Source organism: Dendrobates tinctorius, unplaced genomic scaffold, assembly GCF_039654945.1.
Source record: "Dendrobates tinctorius isolate UK_male_01 unplaced genomic scaffold, ASM3965494v1 ptg000021l, whole genome shotgun sequence".
In the NCBI taxonomy this organism is placed as follows: domain Eukaryota; kingdom Metazoa; phylum Chordata; class Amphibia; order Anura; family Dendrobatidae; genus Dendrobates; species Dendrobates tinctorius.
The window spans coordinates 2,112,575-2,132,629 of NW_027361689.1; the positions used below are offsets into that span (position 1 = coordinate 2,112,575).

At 43.3% G+C, this 20,055-nt stretch overlaps 1 protein-coding gene and 1 long non-coding RNA gene across 2 annotated transcripts in view; one reads left to right on the top strand and one right to left on the bottom strand.

Moving 5' to 3' along the window:
- Positions 1–20,055, bottom strand: part of EIPR1 (EARP complex and GARP complex interacting protein 1) — a 291,898-nt gene that overhangs the window by 120,784 nt on the left and 151,059 nt on the right. Inside the window, exon 5 of the mRNA XM_073568152.1 lies at positions 11,496–11,595. Within this exon, the coding sequence (XP_073424253.1) occupies positions 11,496–11,595 (100 nt within the window). The remainder of the gene's footprint in view (positions 1–11,495; positions 11,596–20,055) is intronic.
- LOC141083766 (uncharacterized) overlaps positions 1–20,055 on the top strand; it is a 79,825-nt gene that overhangs the window by 38,812 nt on the left and 20,958 nt on the right. The window lies entirely within an intron of this gene.

A 20,055-nucleotide genomic window follows, 5' to 3' on the forward strand; every position in this document is an offset into this window, starting at 1 on the left:
TTGTTGTGAATTCGCTTTCTGGCTTACCTCTGGTTACTAGTGAAGGTAGTGGACCTGGTTATATTGACAGAGGGGTCGCGAGTTCTCTTTCTGGGCTCCCTCTGGTGGTTACTGGAGGTAATGGAGCTGATATGATTAACAGAGGCCTCCTGAGGTCTCAGTTTCCAGCTCAGTCCCTGCATGCTCAGCTAAGTTTTCTTTTGCTATTGTTCACATTTGACCTGGTTTTGTCTATTTCAGTTTTGTGTGGTCAGCCAGCTCCGGCTGGGGCTGTGCTGAATCTCCATCCATATATTACTGCTTGTGCCAGTTTATTTTTGTCCCTTATTAGATTGGCCTCTCTTTGCTCTGTTTTCAGAATATACCAGAGTGTTGATATAGTGGGCGAAGTCGTGAGACTTCAGTATTTTTCTATCAGACGTGTTGGACATTTTTTGCAGGGTTTTTTGTGGGATTGCAGACAGTGTCTTTCCTTTCCTGTCCTTTCTAGTTAGTGTGGGCCCCATCGTTTGCTCAGTCTATTTTCCTACCTGCGTTTGTGTTTTCATCTTGTCTCACCGACAATATATGTTTAGGGGCTATCTATTCCTTTGGGGTCTGTTCTGAGGCAGTTTAGATTTCCCCTTTCTTGCTTTTGGCTTATTTAGCTCTCCGGCTGTGTCGAGGCATCTAGGATCATCGTAGGTACGCTCCACGGCTACTGCTATTTGTGTGGATAGGATCAGGGGTCTGCAATCCGCTTAGGTACCAACCTCTCTGGCTTTCTGTGGCTTCGCTTGGGCTTGCTCTCCTCCTCGGTGACCTAATCATAACAGGCAGCCGTGTGGTGTGGCACGCCTTTGCATAAAGCCCTATGGCTTTTTCTTGTCCGCATGGGAACAGCCAAAGGGCAACACATGGCCCACGGCTTCACCTTTGCTTGGGCCTGTGATGGATAACCACAGCTACCTACGACTGACATTCAGCGTCTATTACGATCCATGTAATTGCAGGGTATCTGAATAGAGTCACTTGTACACTTTAAACACTGCTGAACCATCTCCAGTGTTGTCCTTGGATTACCAACTTGTGACCCAGTTACCGGCTATTTCCTCTATGTTTTTTTTTTTCACAAACTCATTTATTTTAGGAAAGCGACAAGCTTACATTTGGCTTCACGCTGTTTTGGATTGAAAACATTCCTCGGGGTCATTTCAAAGGTTGTTTAGGTGGTTTCTCGAAAATCTTCTAGCTTTAATTTCTTCGGGAAATCATAGTCAAACGAAACTTGTAACATCTAAGACCATATTCACATGGACGTCATTGCTTCCATTCGAAACAGAAGCCATGACGCCAGGATGAGCAGAGCCTTAGATCTTAGATTTGACTGCATAACGTTGTGGCGCATCTATTATACGATGGCTCCAAATGTCAACAGAAGGACCCAAATGACTAATAATCCAGTCTTTTAAGGTTTTTGATATTTTGGAGGCAAGAAGTACGCTACACGCTGCAATATTCTGACAAAAGCTGTAAACAGCCATGCAAACAAAATCATGGAGTGTTTATACGACACAATCAATTAATGAACAGCCAATCAGCCATATAAAAGCCGGTTAGCCTTCATTGACTTGCCCGTTTACCCAGGCCAAGGAATGTTCTATGAACATAGGACGATTGTTAACATGATATGCTACATACACAGAACACACACACGCAGAGCATTTTACTTCTTTGTAGGTAATACACCAGCTCTCCCTAAATGGGCCAATAGTTGGGAACAAATGATAACAAATCAAAATGGCATCACTTCATGACTGTTGGGGTTTGGACCTCTAGAATCCACATGGATCCTGAGAACAATGGCTTTGCAGAGCTAGTTTAGTGATGTGTCCCTCACACCGTTTTCCTACACCATGGTCCCATTCACCATCTTGCACAATATGGTGATGTGAATTAGCAATAATTCGCCTTTACTCTTGACATTTTAATCAAGAAAAAACAATAATTATTTATATCCTACAAACTTTTACGTAAGTTTACTCAGAAACAGAAACCTGCCCTGAACATCTGAAAGGGTACGTTTTTGCAGCGTGTTCATGGTCAAGTTCTATGCTGACATATTACTTCCAAGAAAGCCCAAAGTCTGAATGGAGAGATTCTGATGACATGTCCAATGCTGTCAGATGCAGTGTTGTCAATGAAACTGCTCTAATCTAAATAGCCAAAAATATGATGAAATAGCAACATATTTTGCCATTTACATTTACAAATTCTGATAGAAATGAGATGAGTAAAAGAAAATGAAAATTTGAGCGCCGGCACTTTGAACCTCATAACGGGAGGAAATTAACTTTATCCCCCCCGTCAGTGTTCAGTCACGAGGGCAGAGTTGCTGAGGCGGCTTCAGTTACAGCTCTGTGTATCGCGGATCACGGTTACAGCTGCCGCTGTCATGGTAGTACTGAGACAGAAAGGGGCCAGAAGATCACAGCATCTGGTTACACAAACCCCTGCACGTATTAGATTGGCTTCACCTTCTTCAGTTGGAAAAATGTCAAGTGGGGTACCACAGGGCTCTGTCCTGGGCCCTGTATTGTTCAACATATTTATCAATGATTTAGATGAAGGAATTGAGGGTAAACTGATTAAACTTGCTTTTGACACAAAGCTAGGAGGGATAGCTAATACTAGAGAAGAGAGAGAGAGGATTCAAAAAGATATAAAAAAACTGGAACAGTGGGCAGCAACTAACAGAATGGTTTTTAACAGGGAAAAATGCAAAGTACTACATCTGGGCAATAAAAATGAAAAAAGCATATATAGAATGGGAGGAATAGGGCTAAGCAACAGCACATGTGAAAAAGACTTGGGTATACTAATAGATCACAGACTGAATATGAGTCAACAGTGTGATGCAGCAGCAAAAAAGGCAAATGCAATTCTAGGATGTATTAACTGAAGCATATAGTCTAGATCACGTGAAGTCATTATTGCCCTCTACTCCGCTTTGGTCAGACCTCATCTGGAATACTGTGTCCAGTTTTGGGCGCCACATTTTAAAAAAGACATCAACAAACTGGAGCAAGTTCAGAAAAGAGCGACTACAGTGGTGACCGGTCTGCAAACCCTGTCTTATGAGGAAAGGTTGCAGGATTTGGGAATGTTTAGCTTGCAGAAGAGAAGACTGAGAGGAGACTTAATCACTGTCTACAAATATCTCAAGAGCTGTCACATTGTAGAAGGATCATCTTTATTCTCATTTGCACAAGGAAAGACTAGAAGCAATGGGACGAAACTGAATGGGAGGAGACACAGATTAGATATTAGAAAAAACTTTTTGACAGTGAGGGTGATCAATGAGTGGAACAGGCTGCCACGAGAGGTGGTGAGTTTTCCTTCAATAGAAGTCTTCTAACAGAGGCTGGACAGACATATGTCCGGGATGATTTAGTGATTCCTGCTTTGAGCAGGGGGTGGGACCAGATGGCCCAGGAGGTCCCTTCCAATTCTACGATTCTATTCTTTTCAGTAGTGCAGGACTATCTTGCTCTGTTGTTGCAAAGGTTAATCAGTTCTAGCTCCTGGAGCTCAATTGTCTCAGCTGTTCTGTTTTGGCCACTCCTCTCAATTAAGTAAGCTCACCACTTACACTAGGGATCTGCAACTTCCTGGTCAGGTGATAGAATAGTCTGAATTACTAGCGGTCAGTTGGTATTGTTTCAGGAGATATCTGTATGGATTTCATATTGTGTGTTCTATCCTAATCCTCATTCTCATTTAGCTTATCCCTCCTACTGTTCTACTGTTTTGTGAGCGTGTTTTATGACTGTAGTTTTCTTTCACCCCTGCCTGTTTTCCCAGTCTGGCAGGATTGTGTTATCCTATACTCTTCTGTACCATATCTCCTTCGGTGGGGGTGGAGCCAGATCAGCATGCATAAAGGAGCATAGCAAGGTATGAGACCCCAGCATCTCCGCCTTCAGGGGTAATGCGGGGATCAGGGATATCTTAGGGTCCTCCTAGCTTGTGGGACAGAGAAGCAAACACAGCTACAGTATTGTGACAACTGCTCTCAATACACAGAGTTAGATACATACAATAGTCATAGAATCATAGAATCGTAGAGTTGGAAGGGACCTCCTGGGCCATCTGGTCCAACCCCCTGCTCAAAGCAGGATTCGCTAAATCATTCCAGTCAGATGTCTGTCCAGCCTCTGTTTGAAGACTTCCATTGAAGGAGAACTCACCACTTCTCGTGGCAGCCTGTTCCACTCATTGATCACTCTAACTGTCAAAAAGCTTTTTCTAATATCTAATCTGTATCTCTTCCCATTCAGTTTCATCCCATTGCTTCTAGTCTTTCCTTGTGCAAATGAGAATAAAGTTGATCCTTCTACAATGTGACAGCCCTTTAGATATTTGTAGACAGCTATTAAGTCTCCTCTCAGTCTTCTCTTTTGCAAACTAAACATTCCCAAATCCTGCAACCTTTCCTCATAAGACAGGGTTTGCAGACCGGTCACCATTCTGGTCGCTCTTTTCTGAACTTGCTCCAGTTTGTTGATGTCTTTTTTAAAATGTGGTGCCCAAAACTGGACACAATATTCCAGATGAGGTCTGACCAAAGAGGAGTAGAGGGAAATAATGACTTCACGTGATCTAGACTGTATGCTTCTGTTAATACATCCTAGAATTGCATTTGCCTTTTTTGCTGCTGCATCACACTGTTGACTCATATTCAGTCTGTGATCTATTAGTATACCCAAGTCTTTTTCACATGTGCTGTCACTTAGCCCTATTCCTCCCATTCTATATATGCTTTTTTTTTTCCTCAACTATTATCATCACCCATTACTATGGGCAGCACTTCTTAAAGCAAAGAATTACACAACTATTTTTGTATGTCCCAGTAATTCTTGGGAAACAAAAATAAGAGAAGTGACCAAAAAAATATTTTTTATTTAAAATATTGAAATTTATTAACTAACAACAATAGTTTGTCGGAAATTACAGAAATAATTAACACAGAAAAATTGGAGGCTAAAAAATCCACATGATTGATAAAATACAAAAAGTGACTTCTCTATCCAAGAATCTCCACCTAGCTAAATTTTTTCATAATTCTACTTATATTAGTGCTTGAGCTGAAAATATATACAAAATAAGATGCAACATACAAATATAGTTGTGTAATTCTCAATAAACAGAGCGGTGACTGAACCCACGCTGGTGCCACCGCCATGATTGAACGCTGCGGGGAAGAATAAAATTAAATTCTTCCCGGCAGCAGGGCAGCTGCAGAACGCTATTAATCTGTAGATTAACTTCATTTCTGCAAGTTAAATGTGTTTTTTCAAGTGACAAGTTCCTTTTAAAATAATTATCTGGGCTTTTCCTTCTGTTTTTGTTTTTTTCTAGGTTGTCCTAAGATAAGATAGGCTAGTGCTCTATTCATTGTCTGTGGAACTGCCAGAGACAGGTGAGCAGAGCGCTCAGTTATCTTTAATAGTACTATAGACAATGGATGGAGAGATGGTGAACATGCTTGACCGCTGCTGTATTCAGAACACTGCACAGCCCCATTCTTGAGATCGGTGAAGAACCCCAGTGATTAGTGAGTTATTGCTGTTGAATATAACTCAAGAGAAAATTAAGATAAGATCACATGTCCTACAAGTTGTTAAAGGGGTTGTTTGGTGGGGTCTGAACGCTGAAACCTGCACTGATCGGCAGAATGGGGCACTTTGAGAGTGCATCTACCTAAACATTCCTACTGCACATGCTCATGGACCCTGGTCCTTCTAACATTATTTGACTTGACAAACCAAGTGTGGTTTAATGGGCAGCATGGTGGCTCAGTGGTTAGCGCTGAGGCCAATCCCACCAAGGACAACATCTGCAAGGAGTTTGTATGTTCTCCCCGTGTTTGCGTGGGTTTCCTCCGGGCACTCCGGTTTCCTCCCACACTCTAAAGATAGGGAATTTAGATTGTGAGCCCCATCGGGGACAGTGATGATAATGTGTGCAAACTGGAAAAAGCGCTGCGGAATGTTAGCGCTATACAGTCATGGCCAAAAGTATTGACACCCCTGCAATTCTGTCAGATAATACTCAGTTTCTTCCTGAAAATGATTGCAAACACAAATTCTTTGGTATTATTATTTTCATTTAATTTGTCTTAAATGAAAAAACACAAAAAGAATTGTCCTAAAGTCAAATTGGATATAATTCCACACCAAACATAACAAAGAGGGTGGACAAAAGTATCGGCACTGTTTGAAAAATCATGTGATGCTTCTCTAATTTATGTAATTAACAGCACCTGTAACTTACCTGTGGCACCTAACAGGTGTTGGCAATAACTAAATCACACTTTGCAGCCAGTTAACATGGATTAAAGTTGACTCAACCTCTGTCCTGTGTCCTTGTGTGTACCACATTGAGCATGGAGAAAAGAAAGAAGACCAAAGAACTGTCTGAGGACTTGAGAAACCAAATTGTGAGGAAGCATGAGCAATCTCAAGGCTACAAGTCCATCTCCAAAGACCAGAATGTTCCTGTGTCTACCGTGCGCAATGTCATCAAGAAGTTTAAAGCCCATGGCACTGTGGCTAACCTCCCTAGATGTGGCCGGAAAAGAAAAATTGACAAGAGATTTCAACGCAAGATTGTGCGGATGTTGGATAAAGAACCTCCACTAACATCCAAACAAGTTCAAGCTGCCCTGCAGTCCGAGGGTACAACGATGTCAACCCGTACAATCCGTCGGCGTCTGAATGAAAAGGGACTGTATGGTAGGAGACCCAGGAAGACTCCACTTCTTACCCCGATACATAAAAAGCCAGGCTGGAGTTTGCCAAAACTTACCTGAAAAAGCCTAAAACGTTTTGGAAGAATGTTCTCTGGTCAGATGAGACAAAAGTAGAGCTTTTAGGGCAAAAGCATCAACATAGAGTTTACAGGAGAAAAAAAGAGGCATTCAAAGAAAAGTACACGGTCCCTACAGTCAAACATGGCAGACGTTCCCAGATGTTTTGGGGTTGCTTTGCTGCCTCTGGCACTGGACTGCTTGACCGTGTGCATGGCGTTATGAAGTCTGAAGACTACCAACAAATTTTGCAGCATAATGTAGGGCCCAGTGTGAGAAAGCAGGGTCTCCCTCAGAGGTCATGGGTCTTCCAGCAGGACAATGACCCAAAACACACTTCAAAAAGCACTAGAAAATGGTTTGAGAGAAAGCACTGGAGACATCTAAGGTGGCCAGCAATGAGTCCAGACCTGAATCCCATAGAACACCTGTGGAGAGATCTAAAAATGGCAGTTTGGAGAAGGCACCCTTCAAATATCAGGGACCTGGAGTAGTTTGCCAAAGAAGAATGGTCTAAAATTCCAGCAGAGCATTGTAAGAAACTCATTGATGGTTACCAGAAGCGGTTGGTCGCAGTTATTTTGGCTAAAGGTTGTGCAACCAAGTATTAGGCTGAGGGTGCCAATACTTTTGTCTGGCCCATTTTTGGAGTTTTGTGTGAAATGATCAATGTTTTGCTTTTTGCTTCATTCTCTTTTGTGTTTTTTCATTTAAGACAAATTAAATGAAGATAATAATACCAAAGAATTTGTGATTGCAATCATTTTCAGGAAGAAACTGAGTATTATCTGACAGAATTGCAGGGGTGTCAATACTTTTGGCCATGACTGTATAAAAATAAAGATTATTAAAGATTATTATTAAGTGTGATTTGCTAATTAAAAGGTATTTAGGAACAGATTTCTAAGTTAATTTCCTTTATTTTTTTCTATTCCCGGATAATCCCTTTAAGAAAAATCCAATTAACATGCAGAAATCTTCTTATTCTGATTGATATGGTGGATTCCGGGACTGATAGTGCGGTTGTATTAGATACTGTGGTGACTGTCACATTGCAGACCAGCTGACTGCTCCATCATCTCTGGGGAAACACATTTCACTCATCTCGCAGACAGACTGCTATAAAATGCTAATTTTATTTCAAATCTGTTTCCACTTCTGCTATGAAAGTATTTTTTTTGTCTATTTGAAAAATTAATGAGGAAATCTCACCAAAAATGATCTCAGATGCACTGAGGAAAAAAAAATATTTTCTCAATTTCTATATGTAAGGATATTGTCATTTCTCATGAATGCCAAGCTTCACAGAAGTACACAGTGAGAATACGCTTCACAGGCCGTGTCTTCCAGAGACACGTCTAAATGGATACAAAACGCAAAATACCGTATTTTTCAGACTATAAGACAAACTTTTTTCCTCCAAAAATGTGGAGCAAAATGGTGGGTACGTCTTACAGTCCAGATGTCCCTAATCTGGCTGTGGTGGGGAGGTGGAGGAGCAGCGGCGGAGCAACGAGTCACAGGAGGCAGGAGCTGGCTGCTGCGGCTAACTACTGTGCCCACTGCTAAAGAGAAATGAATATTCACCGCATTCCATGCCCATAGGAATACCAGCATGGAGAACACTGAGTATTCCGGCAGCTGTCCTCAGCAGCTTGTAAGCCATGCGCTGCTTTCAAGCATAAAGCAGCTGCTGGAAATGGAACAGGATGTTGAGAGGGCACGCAGGGAAGGTAAGAATGCTTTGGTTTTTTTTTTCTGCTGGGGGCCATGTAATCCAGGATGGGGAAGGGGGCCAATCATAACAGTATAAGGATGGGGCCATGCATACCAGGATAAGGATGGGGCCAATCATACCAGGATAAGGATGGTGCCATGCATACCAGGATAGAGATGGGGCCCTGCATACCAGGATAGAGATGGGGCCCTGCATACCAGGATAGAGATGGGGCCCTGCATACCAGGATAGAGATGGGGCCCTGCATACCAGGAGGAGGATGGGAGGAGCCATGCATACAAGGATAGAGGTGGGGCCATGCATACAAGGATAAGGATGGGGCCCTCCATACCAGGATGAGGATGGGAGGAGCCAATCATACAATGATAAGGATGGGGTCATGCCTACCAGGACAGAGATTGGGGCCTTGCATACCAGGATAGAGATAAGGGAGCCATGCATACCAGGATAGAGATGGGGCCATGCATACCAGGACACAGATGGGGCCATGCATACAAGAATAAGGATGGGGCCATGCATACAAGGATAAGGATGGGGCCATGCATACCAGGATAAGGATAGGGCCCTGCATACCAGGATAAGGATGGGGCCCTGCATACCAGGAGGATGGGAGGAGCCAATAAAACAATGATAAAGATGGGGTCATGCATGCCAGGACAGAGATTGGGGCCCTGCATACCAGGATAGAGATAAGGGAGCCATGCATACCAGGATGGGGGATATTACGGTAAGTACAGAATTGACCAAATTTTTTGCTTCAATTTTTTTTTCTAATTTCCTCTTCTAAAACCTAGGTGCGTCTTATTTCGGAGCGTCTTATAGTCTGAAAAATATGGTAATGCTCCAAAATATAGAACACATACAGTATTCACTAACTTATCCTCTAATATTCAATACCCATAACATAACTCATTAATGACCAATGTAGTTCAGGCTAATGATCGCACAACCTACAAGTGCACTGACAAGTAACAACTAGATCTTACAAAGCAGAAAAAACATACAGCCAGCAAATACACAAAGTAATTAAAAAACACAATCACAGTAAAAAAAAAAAAAGATGACCGAATAGAACCAAAGCTCCTAAGGAGCGGCAATACTTAAAGATCAGCCCGCCACTGCAAGTAACATCAACTGAGGGTTGGCTACTGCTTGCTGGGTTTTCAACTCCAATGCACACTAATAACAATGCGCTCTTTTGTACGGCACTTATCATCAGAGCCGGTGAGAGAGCGCACTGTCACTGCACTGTGATTCTCAAACAAAGTATCATCAAACAGGAATTAAACAAAAAAGCTACATAGAGTAGAGATGGAATGATAGGGACTTTTTAATTTTAGGAGTAAAATAAATGTTAGTTTTGGACAACCCCTTTAAAAGGTATAGTAATACATAGTAAATCGTAAATAATAAGTTTGTCTTTGAATGAAAAATGCAATGCATGACCAAAAAACCACAGCTAAAATTTGTTTGTTTGTGATGTGGTTAATAATGTGTAATTCATTATTTAGGCAATTTTTCTTAATGGAGAAAAACTAATGTAAAAATTAAAAAATAATTGACCTGAGGCAATTAAAATAAAAATAAATATTGCTGTTACAGTAAAACACTACTTTTTTCCATACCCCCCCTAAAAAATGCATCAAGAAAGCTATGTGGACAAACCCGTAAAGACATGGGCAAATTTGGGATTCAGACCTTGTGAAAAAGTAAGTAATTCAGACATTAACCCCTTCACAATTATGTCTGTCACAATTCAGGACGCCGCATCCGGTGCAGGTGCTCGCTGTAAAATAGAGCTGGCAGCAGGCTGTAACTGCAGAGATCTGTACGGACTGTAGCTCCAATTAAACTCTCTAAATCCCTAACATAATATTGTTACTTCCATAAACGTCAGAACTCTAAAGATGGAATTAAACAAAATGTAAATACATAAAAATAAACTAGAATTGATAATTTGAATTTCCTTGAATAAAAAGTGATCATAAAGTTGTATGCACCCCCAAAAAATGTTATCATAGGTCTAGGTCTCATAACTGTAATTCTTTATTTTATACAATGACTCATTATAAAAAAAAAAAACACAAATCATATTGACCTGAAGAATAAAGGTATTTTTTACCAAACAATTAATGGAATTAAAAACAACAACAAAAAAACCTGAGGAACTGGCTCCACCAGGCAAATACATTTTCTCCAGTTTTTCACTACTTTATATGGTCATGTGATACAGGGCATTACGAGTTTTCTTGATGTAAAAATATTAAAGCTCTGGACCTAGAAATTGAGTATGAAAACGCAAAAAAAGCCAAAAAAAACCCCAGTTGAAAATGGGTTAAAGGAGTCGTTCAGGACTATTTTTTTTTTACTATGGGCCTAAAAACAGGCAGGTAGTTCCTACAAATGAACAGTCCTCCTCTTCCTCGCACCGGCTCAGAGCCGAGATTCAGTTGCTGCTCGTCAACAGAGCAGCTTTTCTTTTTCCGGACTGCTCTCTCCATGGGGCGTCACTGCTGACGCCATGTTGATTGACAGCTGACTTCCCATAGTTAGGCGGTGGGGAATCGGCTGTCAATCAGTAGACATGTCCTGTAAACAGAGAAAGCCAGAAGAGAAGCCGCTGCTCTGTCAACGCGACACCAGTGCAAGCCGCTGGATCGCTGGCACTAGCAGACTGTGACTGTACAGTGGCGGCAGAGACTGGCGCTGGTTACAACAGGCAGGTAGATAGCCACTACCTGCCCTAAATTATTATTAAACAGTCCTGGATTACCCTTTTTGAGCTTGTATTAGGCAGCTCCCATATACAATAAGTTATGTGAGAATGAGGTTTAGCTGTCACTTAGCCTCCCGCAATCAACATGACAAATAATAAGGTAGAAATGCAGCTTTCCGAGGCTTACTTACCGTAGCTTTTGTAGAGCTTTCTTGTAAATCCCAGATCATCAAGTAATTATCCGCCAGAGACATCACTTTTTTCCCGTCGCCCAATGGTTCCCAAGTGACACTAAAAGAAATAGAGACCGATACGTAAAGGTTTTTAAAATTCACCTTATAAGACCGAGAATGTTTTTTAAAGGTTCTATCTGCTGCTACACAAAGTGAAGTCAGATTCAGTCACTACAAAGGGGTAGAGAAGCCCAGGAGCCCACTCGATCCCATTTATAAATCAAAACCAATAAGAAAACACTACACTACGAGCTCCTTCGTGCTCTGTGTGATGCCATGAGGGGCTCCAGCTTCATGATAAAGACGACCTGTCACCATGTCAGATACGTCTGTATTTGCCATAAAATAACAGTGCTGAACTAAGTTTCCATAAATCTCTGCAGTGTGCTGTTCCCTCTATTATTCCTCCTGAATTTTTATGAATTGACAATTGGGTGTTACCTTTCTCCTTTTCGTAGAGGTGTGTCCCGGCACATTCTGATATTAATTAGCAATATATTAATTGGACACATATTAAGCCAAATCCACACACAAAGAAAACTCCATATAAATTGTGTGGATGGTCGTCACTCCAGAGATATATATCAAGCAATACGGAAATAGGAGGTTAACGACAAAAACATGACTATTTTATTAAGACAAAACAACATGGAACAACATCTCAATAGATAAACCCACAAACAAAAGATGACAAAGAAAATATAGGTGTCCTGGTGGACCACACTAGTAGTATATCAATATAATCAATAAAGAGGCATTGTTTTGATCTACCAAAGACAGACAAGGGTATCATCATGTAATGGGCCAGTGTGAAGTAAAGGGCTAGTGCAAAGTAAAGGGGGGTGATAGATGAACTGCACTCTTACCCACATTAATAAGTAGAAGAGGTTGTAGGACCTAAGGAGAGCCCCAACGCGCGTTTTGCATGTGTAATCACTTGCTTCCTCGGGGAATACTGATAATTCTGATATTAGCAGCACTGATTAGACAGCGCTAGAATGTGCAGGGACACACCGCCAACTGGTAACAGTCAGCTGTAGTGATTAGTGAACGTGCTCATATAAGGTGTTACCCGAGTACACTCGTGTGCTTACCGAGTGTCTTCGGCACACTCGATAATATGTTCATGTCCTCGCGACTCCATGTCTCGCTAGCAATCCCTGCATGTGTTGCAGCTGTCGAACACCCACAAGACATGCTACAGAAGATCCCAGAGCTGAAGCTCAATGCAGACACTGCCCAAAGGAGGGCGGACAGGGTTCACGTAACCGCGCGCATGCACGGGATTACAGCGCCGAACCGGTCAGTGCGACGCTGATGGTAGGGGAGTACCATTATAATGAAGAAGGCGGGATTTCTTCCGGGCATCGCGCGCCCTGGAGCCTGGAAGAAATCATTAGCAAACAACATTATAAGTGAATTTCTCAAGATCTACACAGCAACTATGAGACATACAGGTAAGACTGGTTTAACCATTCTATTACCTGTATGCCAACAGATAATGGATCAAAATCATCCAGGGGGTGTCAAATTCCCTTTAGCTAACAACCAAGTTCCTGCAGCAATGGCTAGTGTCAGCACCCCTGACTGCTGAACCCTCTAAATGCTGTGGTCAATAGTAACGGCTGCATTTGGATGGCTGTGAGGAGTGGGGCTTTCTTTTCCATCCCAGAAGCCCCCACAAATTTGCATGGTTTATATAAAATAAAAATTTGCATCTTAACATTTTAGGGAAAACAAAACGTGTGTTTTTTTCATTCCACTTCATCTTAATTCCTCTGAAAAAAACAAAGGGTTAAACTTCTTGACAGTAGTTTTGAATGCTTTGAAGGGTGCAGTCATTTAATATGGTATCAGAGTTGTTTATTATAGGGTGGAGGCCATTATGATCTTCAAGAATCAGTATTGCAGCTTCGACACATGGTAAATGCACTGGACTGATTGAGGACCCCACTCGAGTGGTGATTGACATCCTCCAGCCTTCCAATCCCATGATTACACTGCTTCCATCACACATTCGCCTTTGATACACTTTTTAGAATAACCCAAGTGCACAGGGCACCATTCTTCCAAGATGATGACATCCATATCCTGAATGAGATGTGAACATATCTTGAATTTAGGAAGGAAGGGCAAGAGAAAAAAAAAATTTAACCAAAAGTTACTTCGTATAGTATGAGAGTAGTCCTTGTAACCACAAGTATTCATAACATGTGTAGGGATTCATGCTAAGCAGTCGGTAGCATTCACACAGACAATGCGGCTTGGTTCAAACGTGCAGCTTTATTGCTATCATAAAACTCCAAGGGATTCATAATAAAAACAGCCTCTTCTGGGCATAAAGATATAACAGCAAATAAACATTCAGCAGACACATAAATATCAGTGTAGGCTCACCCAAACAGAATATACTTTAGTCTTTTCTCCTCAAGCAAACTTTACACACAGAAGAGGTACGGTCCTTTTTAGTCTTGGTATCACCTTCACCCTGAGCTCCAGCAGCTTCCACACGTTACTCTGCAGCTCCAACACACAGACTGCTCAGCATTCCTAGCTGACCCATGCAACCTCCATTCAGAGACTCTGGCTTGTCTCTCTCCCAGCTACAGTTCACATTTTGGCTGGTCACTCACCAGCTTGAACACACTCCGCTCTGCTCAGCATCCCTAGTAGAATTACACAAGGTGAGCCCATTTGCTAATTCTTAGTCAGAGCTAGCTAGGTGCATCAACTAATTAAGATCTGCAGTGTTAGGCCTCTTTCACACATCAGGTTTTCGCCGTCAGGCGCGATCCGGCGCTTTTGACAGAAACCAGATCCGGCGAAATGCAATGCCGGATCCGGTTTCCCCCCCATTGACTTGCATTAGAGCCGGATCGAGCCGGATGGCCATGCGTTTCATCCGATTTTCGCCGGATCCGACAATGTGACGCGATCCGGCGTCTGGAAAAAACGGCTACTGTAACGTTTTTTGTCTCCGGCGAAAAAGCCGGACACGCCGGATCCGGCGTGTCCGGCTTTTTCATACAATGAAAGCCTATGAGCGCCGCAATGCGCCTGATCCGGCGAAAGCCGGATCCGGTGGCCGAATCCGGTTTTTTTGGTCTGAGCATGCTCAGTAGCTCTGCCCACAAGACATATATAAAAGCAAGACAGTGTGACCCTCAGCCACACCCAACATGCCACCCAAGCCAAGAACCAGGAGCAGGAGAAGGCAGCAGACATCTGCAGCAGCAGCACCATCAGCACCACCCCAAATGGAGCAGCATGCTGAACAACGGGAGGGGAGTCCAGCAGCAGATGAGAGACGGTAATTATCAAATCCCCCATTCCTCCAAACTAGGGCTATGGAATATCAAGATATTCATTGGCCCTTTGTTTCTCTTTATTCAACAGCCGCCCAATAGATGCAGCAGCAGCAGCAGCAATGGCAGCAGCAGGAACACCATCCACAGCCATGGAGTCTGGCCATGAGGAAGACAGCACATCTTCTTCTGGGAACCCTCCCTCGCATCGTCAGCGTTTGACGGTAAGTTTTTATTTCCAAAATCCATCATCTCTGGAATATATGTCTATTCATTGCCTTTTATTTCAAAACAGGAATCACAAGATGAAGAGGAGCTCCCAGAAGAAGAAGGAAGGGGTGGACAGACACCTGGAGTGGGCTCACAATTGGTAAGTTTTTTGCATCAAACGCAGAAACACAACATCACACTACACACAACACATAGAAAACAATGTGCTGCAGACCACACACAGCAAACAAATGCCTACATCCAAAGACATAACATTTTTTGTTTTCTTCTCTAGTCTTCCCAATCTGGTGCTCGGCCAAGAGGTCCTTGCAGTGCCTCCCGGGGTCGTCGGCGACAGCAACGCGGCGGTCACCAGCGTGTAAGTATAAATATTTTTGCTTTGTTTTTTTTGCACTTTTTATTTCATTTCTTTTGTGGAGGCTAATTATGTTATTTTTGTCTTTTTCTTTAACAGGCTTCACAGCGTGCTCCCGACTCTGACGGTGAGGATGGAGGGATTGATGTGGACCGCCTCATCGATCTCGTCAGAGAAAGGGAGCCGCTCTGGAATATGGCTGACCGCCGCCACGCTGACCTTATCGTTACCCGACGACTCTGGGAGGAAATCTGTTCGCTCCTTGTGGACCGCTGGGAGGACCTCGAAGCTCGGGCCCAGATTAAAGAGCGAAAGTATATACAGTAACGGTTGCTTGATTTAAACCAGTGTTTCCCGAACTCCAGTCCTCGTGGTCCCCACGGATCATGTGTTCAGGATTTCTATTTACTTTGGAAATCCTGAAAACATGACCCCTGGGGACCATGAGGACTGGAGTTTGGGAAACACTGATGTTGTATACTAACCACTTTGTCCTTTCTCGTTTCAGGGGAGAGAATTGTGAAGCGGTGGCGGTCTGTGAGGGATCGTTTTAAGAAGGAGTTCAATAAAGAGATGCGGGCCCCGAGTGGATCTGGAGGACGCAGGAGCAAGTACAAGTACGCACAAGCCCTGTCGTTCCTCCGGGAAACAATGCTCACCAGAAGGTAAATATTACACACCACATGTGACAAAAAAATGTTTAGATGTAACTTTTTTTTTTCAGCCAGGGCCATACCATGTCACTATTTTAATTGTTTTTTTTTCTCTTTATTCCACAGCACGGTGAGCAGCACTCGGGAGCCTGCACGATTGGACCCTTCTGAGGCGATCCCTGAGGAGACCGTCACCGAGGGACACTTCGACCGCCCCGGTACATCTGCACCTTCCCAGCCTTCCCACACATTCGACCCATCTGTCCCATCCACCAGCACAGGAGCATCGTGGCCGCCTACATTACATGAAGCTGCTGGTGAGGAGATCGCTTTCCCTTTACCTCACCCTTCTGCCCCTGCCACCTCTAGTACACCTGCGGGTACTGGGCGGCAGCGGCAGAGGGGTCAGGAAAAGAGTTATGCGCCAGAGTTCTTGCATCTGAATGCATCTTTCCAGAACTGTCTAAAAGTCTTGTCAGAGCAAATCTCCGCAGGCTTTCAGCAGATCAACTCCAGCATTCTGGAGGTGAAGACACTTCTGCAAACCATGCATTCAGAAGGAAGATCTTTGCCAAACCACACCTTTTTCAGGTCTGTTGTGGAGCGCATGGCAACACTATCTCCTACCCAGCAGATGCATGTAATGCATTCGTGCCACGGTGCTCTACAGCAGGTTACCTCCCAACCTCCACCTCCCACCACAGTAGTTCCTCCACCTGCACCCCCTCCAGCCACTTTCCATCCTCCCCCTCCTATTACATCTGCACCCCCTCCAGCCACTTTCCATCCTCCCCCTCCTATTACATACCAGCAACCACACCAGTACCAGCAACCTCCCCAGTACCAGCAACCTCCCCAGTACCAGACATCTCCCCACTTCCAGCAACCTGCCCCGTACCAAACTCCTTCCCCGTACCAAACTCCTTCCCCATACAACTTTCCATCAACATCATCTGCTCCTACAGTCCCTGCCCAACCCTCCACTCCACCGCCCACCACCTCTTCTGCCTCCCACATGTCCACCCATTCTGTAGCTTTTTCCACACCATCACCTCTAACTGTTCCTTCCCCACCACGATCCCAGTCCTCTCTCCACACTCCCATTGTCGAAGTGTCCCGCAGCCCCTCCAGCAGTATTTCCACCCCACACTACACCGAGTTATAATGTTTTTTTGTAATAAAAATGTCCATTTGGTTGGTTTCAAACCTTAATTAAAAAAGTTTTTTTAACTTTAAAAACATTTTACAAAAAAAAAATATTTTAAATATAAGTTAAATTATCGTTTTACAATGGTTGTCTGTCATTTCTTTCTGCGGCGAAATATGTTTAAAAAAAAGGTTAAATACAGGGTATTTAAAAGGTAAAAAGGTATTCAAAACCAGGTATATAACTGTGGGTAAATTTTAGCTTTTTGCCACAGTTGTGTTCCTGGTTGTGTTTGAAGCAAAGTAGTTCACCTAAAAAGTTGTGTTTATTGTTGGTGATTTCCTAACAATGTACACAACTTTTGTTACAAGGTGAAATACTTTGCATAAAACACAACCAGGTACACACCTGTGGCCTAAAGCTAAAAATAGAGACCATGACAAGATAGCCAACTTTGGTTGGCAAAGGTATATACTGTTGGTACAGAAGGTACACAAGTTTGGTTAGGGCACAAATCTTTCACACTCTGTCATCCTGCCAGTGTACTCTGCCTTGAGGTGACATAAAGTATAGTGCAAAATTGTCCCTCATTACTGAAACCGTCACAGAACTTCTAGTGGTAATGACCTGGTAATCTTGCAAGGTGGTTTCTTCAGAGGTGTCCTCAATGGAAATGGGTTCCTTGCAGATAACACAATTGTGGAGTACCACGCAAGCTTTGATCACCTCGTCCACAGTATCTGTCTTGAGGTTGATCGCAGTCAATAGGACCCGCCATTTGGCTGTCAGAATACCAAAGGTACATTCAACCATTCTTCTTGCTCTTGTGAGGCGGTAATTAAAAATGCGTTTTGGTCTTGTCAATCCTCTGCTAGAGTACGGTTTCAAAAGGTGTTCTGACAGCTGGAAGGCTTCATCCCCTACACAGACAAATGGCATAGGTGGACCAGATGTTTGCGGCAGCGGTCTAGGGGGTGGGAACTGGAAGGTGTTTCCATACAGTTTACGCCCCATGGCAGACAGTTTGAAAACTTGAGAGTCATTGGAGCGGCCATAGGCCCCAATATCAACCGCAATAAATTTGTATTCCGCGTCAGCGATGGCCATGAGGACAATTGAAAAATATTTCTTGTAATTGAAATATTCCGATCCCGATCCGGCTGGCTGTACAATGCGGATATGTTTCCCGTCCACAGCGCCCAAGCAGTTGGGAAACTGACATATCTGTTGAAACTTGTCAGCAATTTCAATCCACCTCTCTGTTGTGGGCTCTGGTAAAAACTCTTCAGCTAAGGAGTCCCACAGTGCACGGCATGTGTACTTCACAATTCCAGATATGGTGGAAATCCCGAGTCTGCACTGGAAATGCAGTGACAAAAGGGATTCTCCAGTTGCAAGAAATCTGTGGGGAATTAAAAAACAATAAATAGTTTTAAATCACAGCATTACATACCAAAACTGAGCTATAACACTTGGAGATACAAACTACCACCAACAAGATTGCAGTGAAAGTGTGCTCTGATGCGATCACATCCAATAAATGTGGCTTACCTTAAAGTCACCATCAGACGCTCTGCGGGTGAAACAGAGAAGCGGCAATTGGTGTCCGCTTTTCTTATGAGGTGTGCAATGCGCTCCACCAAGTAATCAAAATTCTCCATTTTCATCCTAAGATATCCAAAAAATGTATCCGGGTTTCGTCGAAGGTCCATGCAGAGTGTAGAATAGACCCCACGCGTCATTCTCTTGGCTGTGATGGGGTGGATCCACAAACGTCGTCTACGATGCCTGATGCGCTGCTGTCTCGCTCTCTCCTTCTCCAGAACAATCACCCTCAAACGATTCGCCTCCGCTATAAAATCCGCCAAATTCTTCAAAATATTTCCAATGACAACATCCATCTTCGCCAGTAACTTGCTCTTCTCTCCAACCTGCACTTTCTCCTCTACAACCTGTCAAAGAAGGGCTGTAGGAACATGCTATATATAGTTTTCCAGTAGCCAATCCCGTTCGGAAGGCCACAAGGGTCAATTTTAAAAACCGGATCTGGCGTAATCCGTCGAAAAACGGATAGAAAAACGGATGAACCGGATGAGACGGATCCGGTTTTGTCTGTCAAGAACAAGACGGATCTGGCAGAAAACCGGATCCGGCACATCAGGTTTTACAAAACATTTGCCGGATCTGGCATTCCGGCACGACGCCGGATCGCGCCTGACGCCGAAAACCTGATGTGTGAAAGTAGCCTTAGGATTTACCCCAGTCCTACATGACATCTGCAGGCACACGTGTGGTAAATTAAAGAGACTCTCTTATGGGTCAGTTATAAAAAATGTAATCTAAAAATTTATTTTGAGAGACCAGTTGTACTTTTTATTACCATAAATACATCTAGACGTTTGCCTGTCTAAGAAGACAACAACTATGGAGTGCACGTTGAGACTGGTTTGTGAAAGATCTACAATAAATCAGATTTAATAAGCAAGATATTAAAGGGAACCTGTCACCAGTTTTTGAGTCTATGGACAAATGGCACCAGCTTTAACTGTTTAACTGCTACTTTGCAGTATCCTAGAAACGTGCCCATCAGCTCCCAGTTCCATGTATACCGTAAAAAATACCATTTGATGTGCTCCCACTCTGTATGTAAACAAGGAAGGTCCGGACTGATGGGCGTCCTCGCTGCAACTATTAGTCCCTCCCCTCTGTTCCTAATCGCCTTGACTGATGTGGACACGTCATCCATATTGCAAACCATTATATCGCGCCTGTGCAGTAGCTTCCAAGGGCAGTGCAGGCGCATGCTACTTTGAGCAGAGCGACGTCA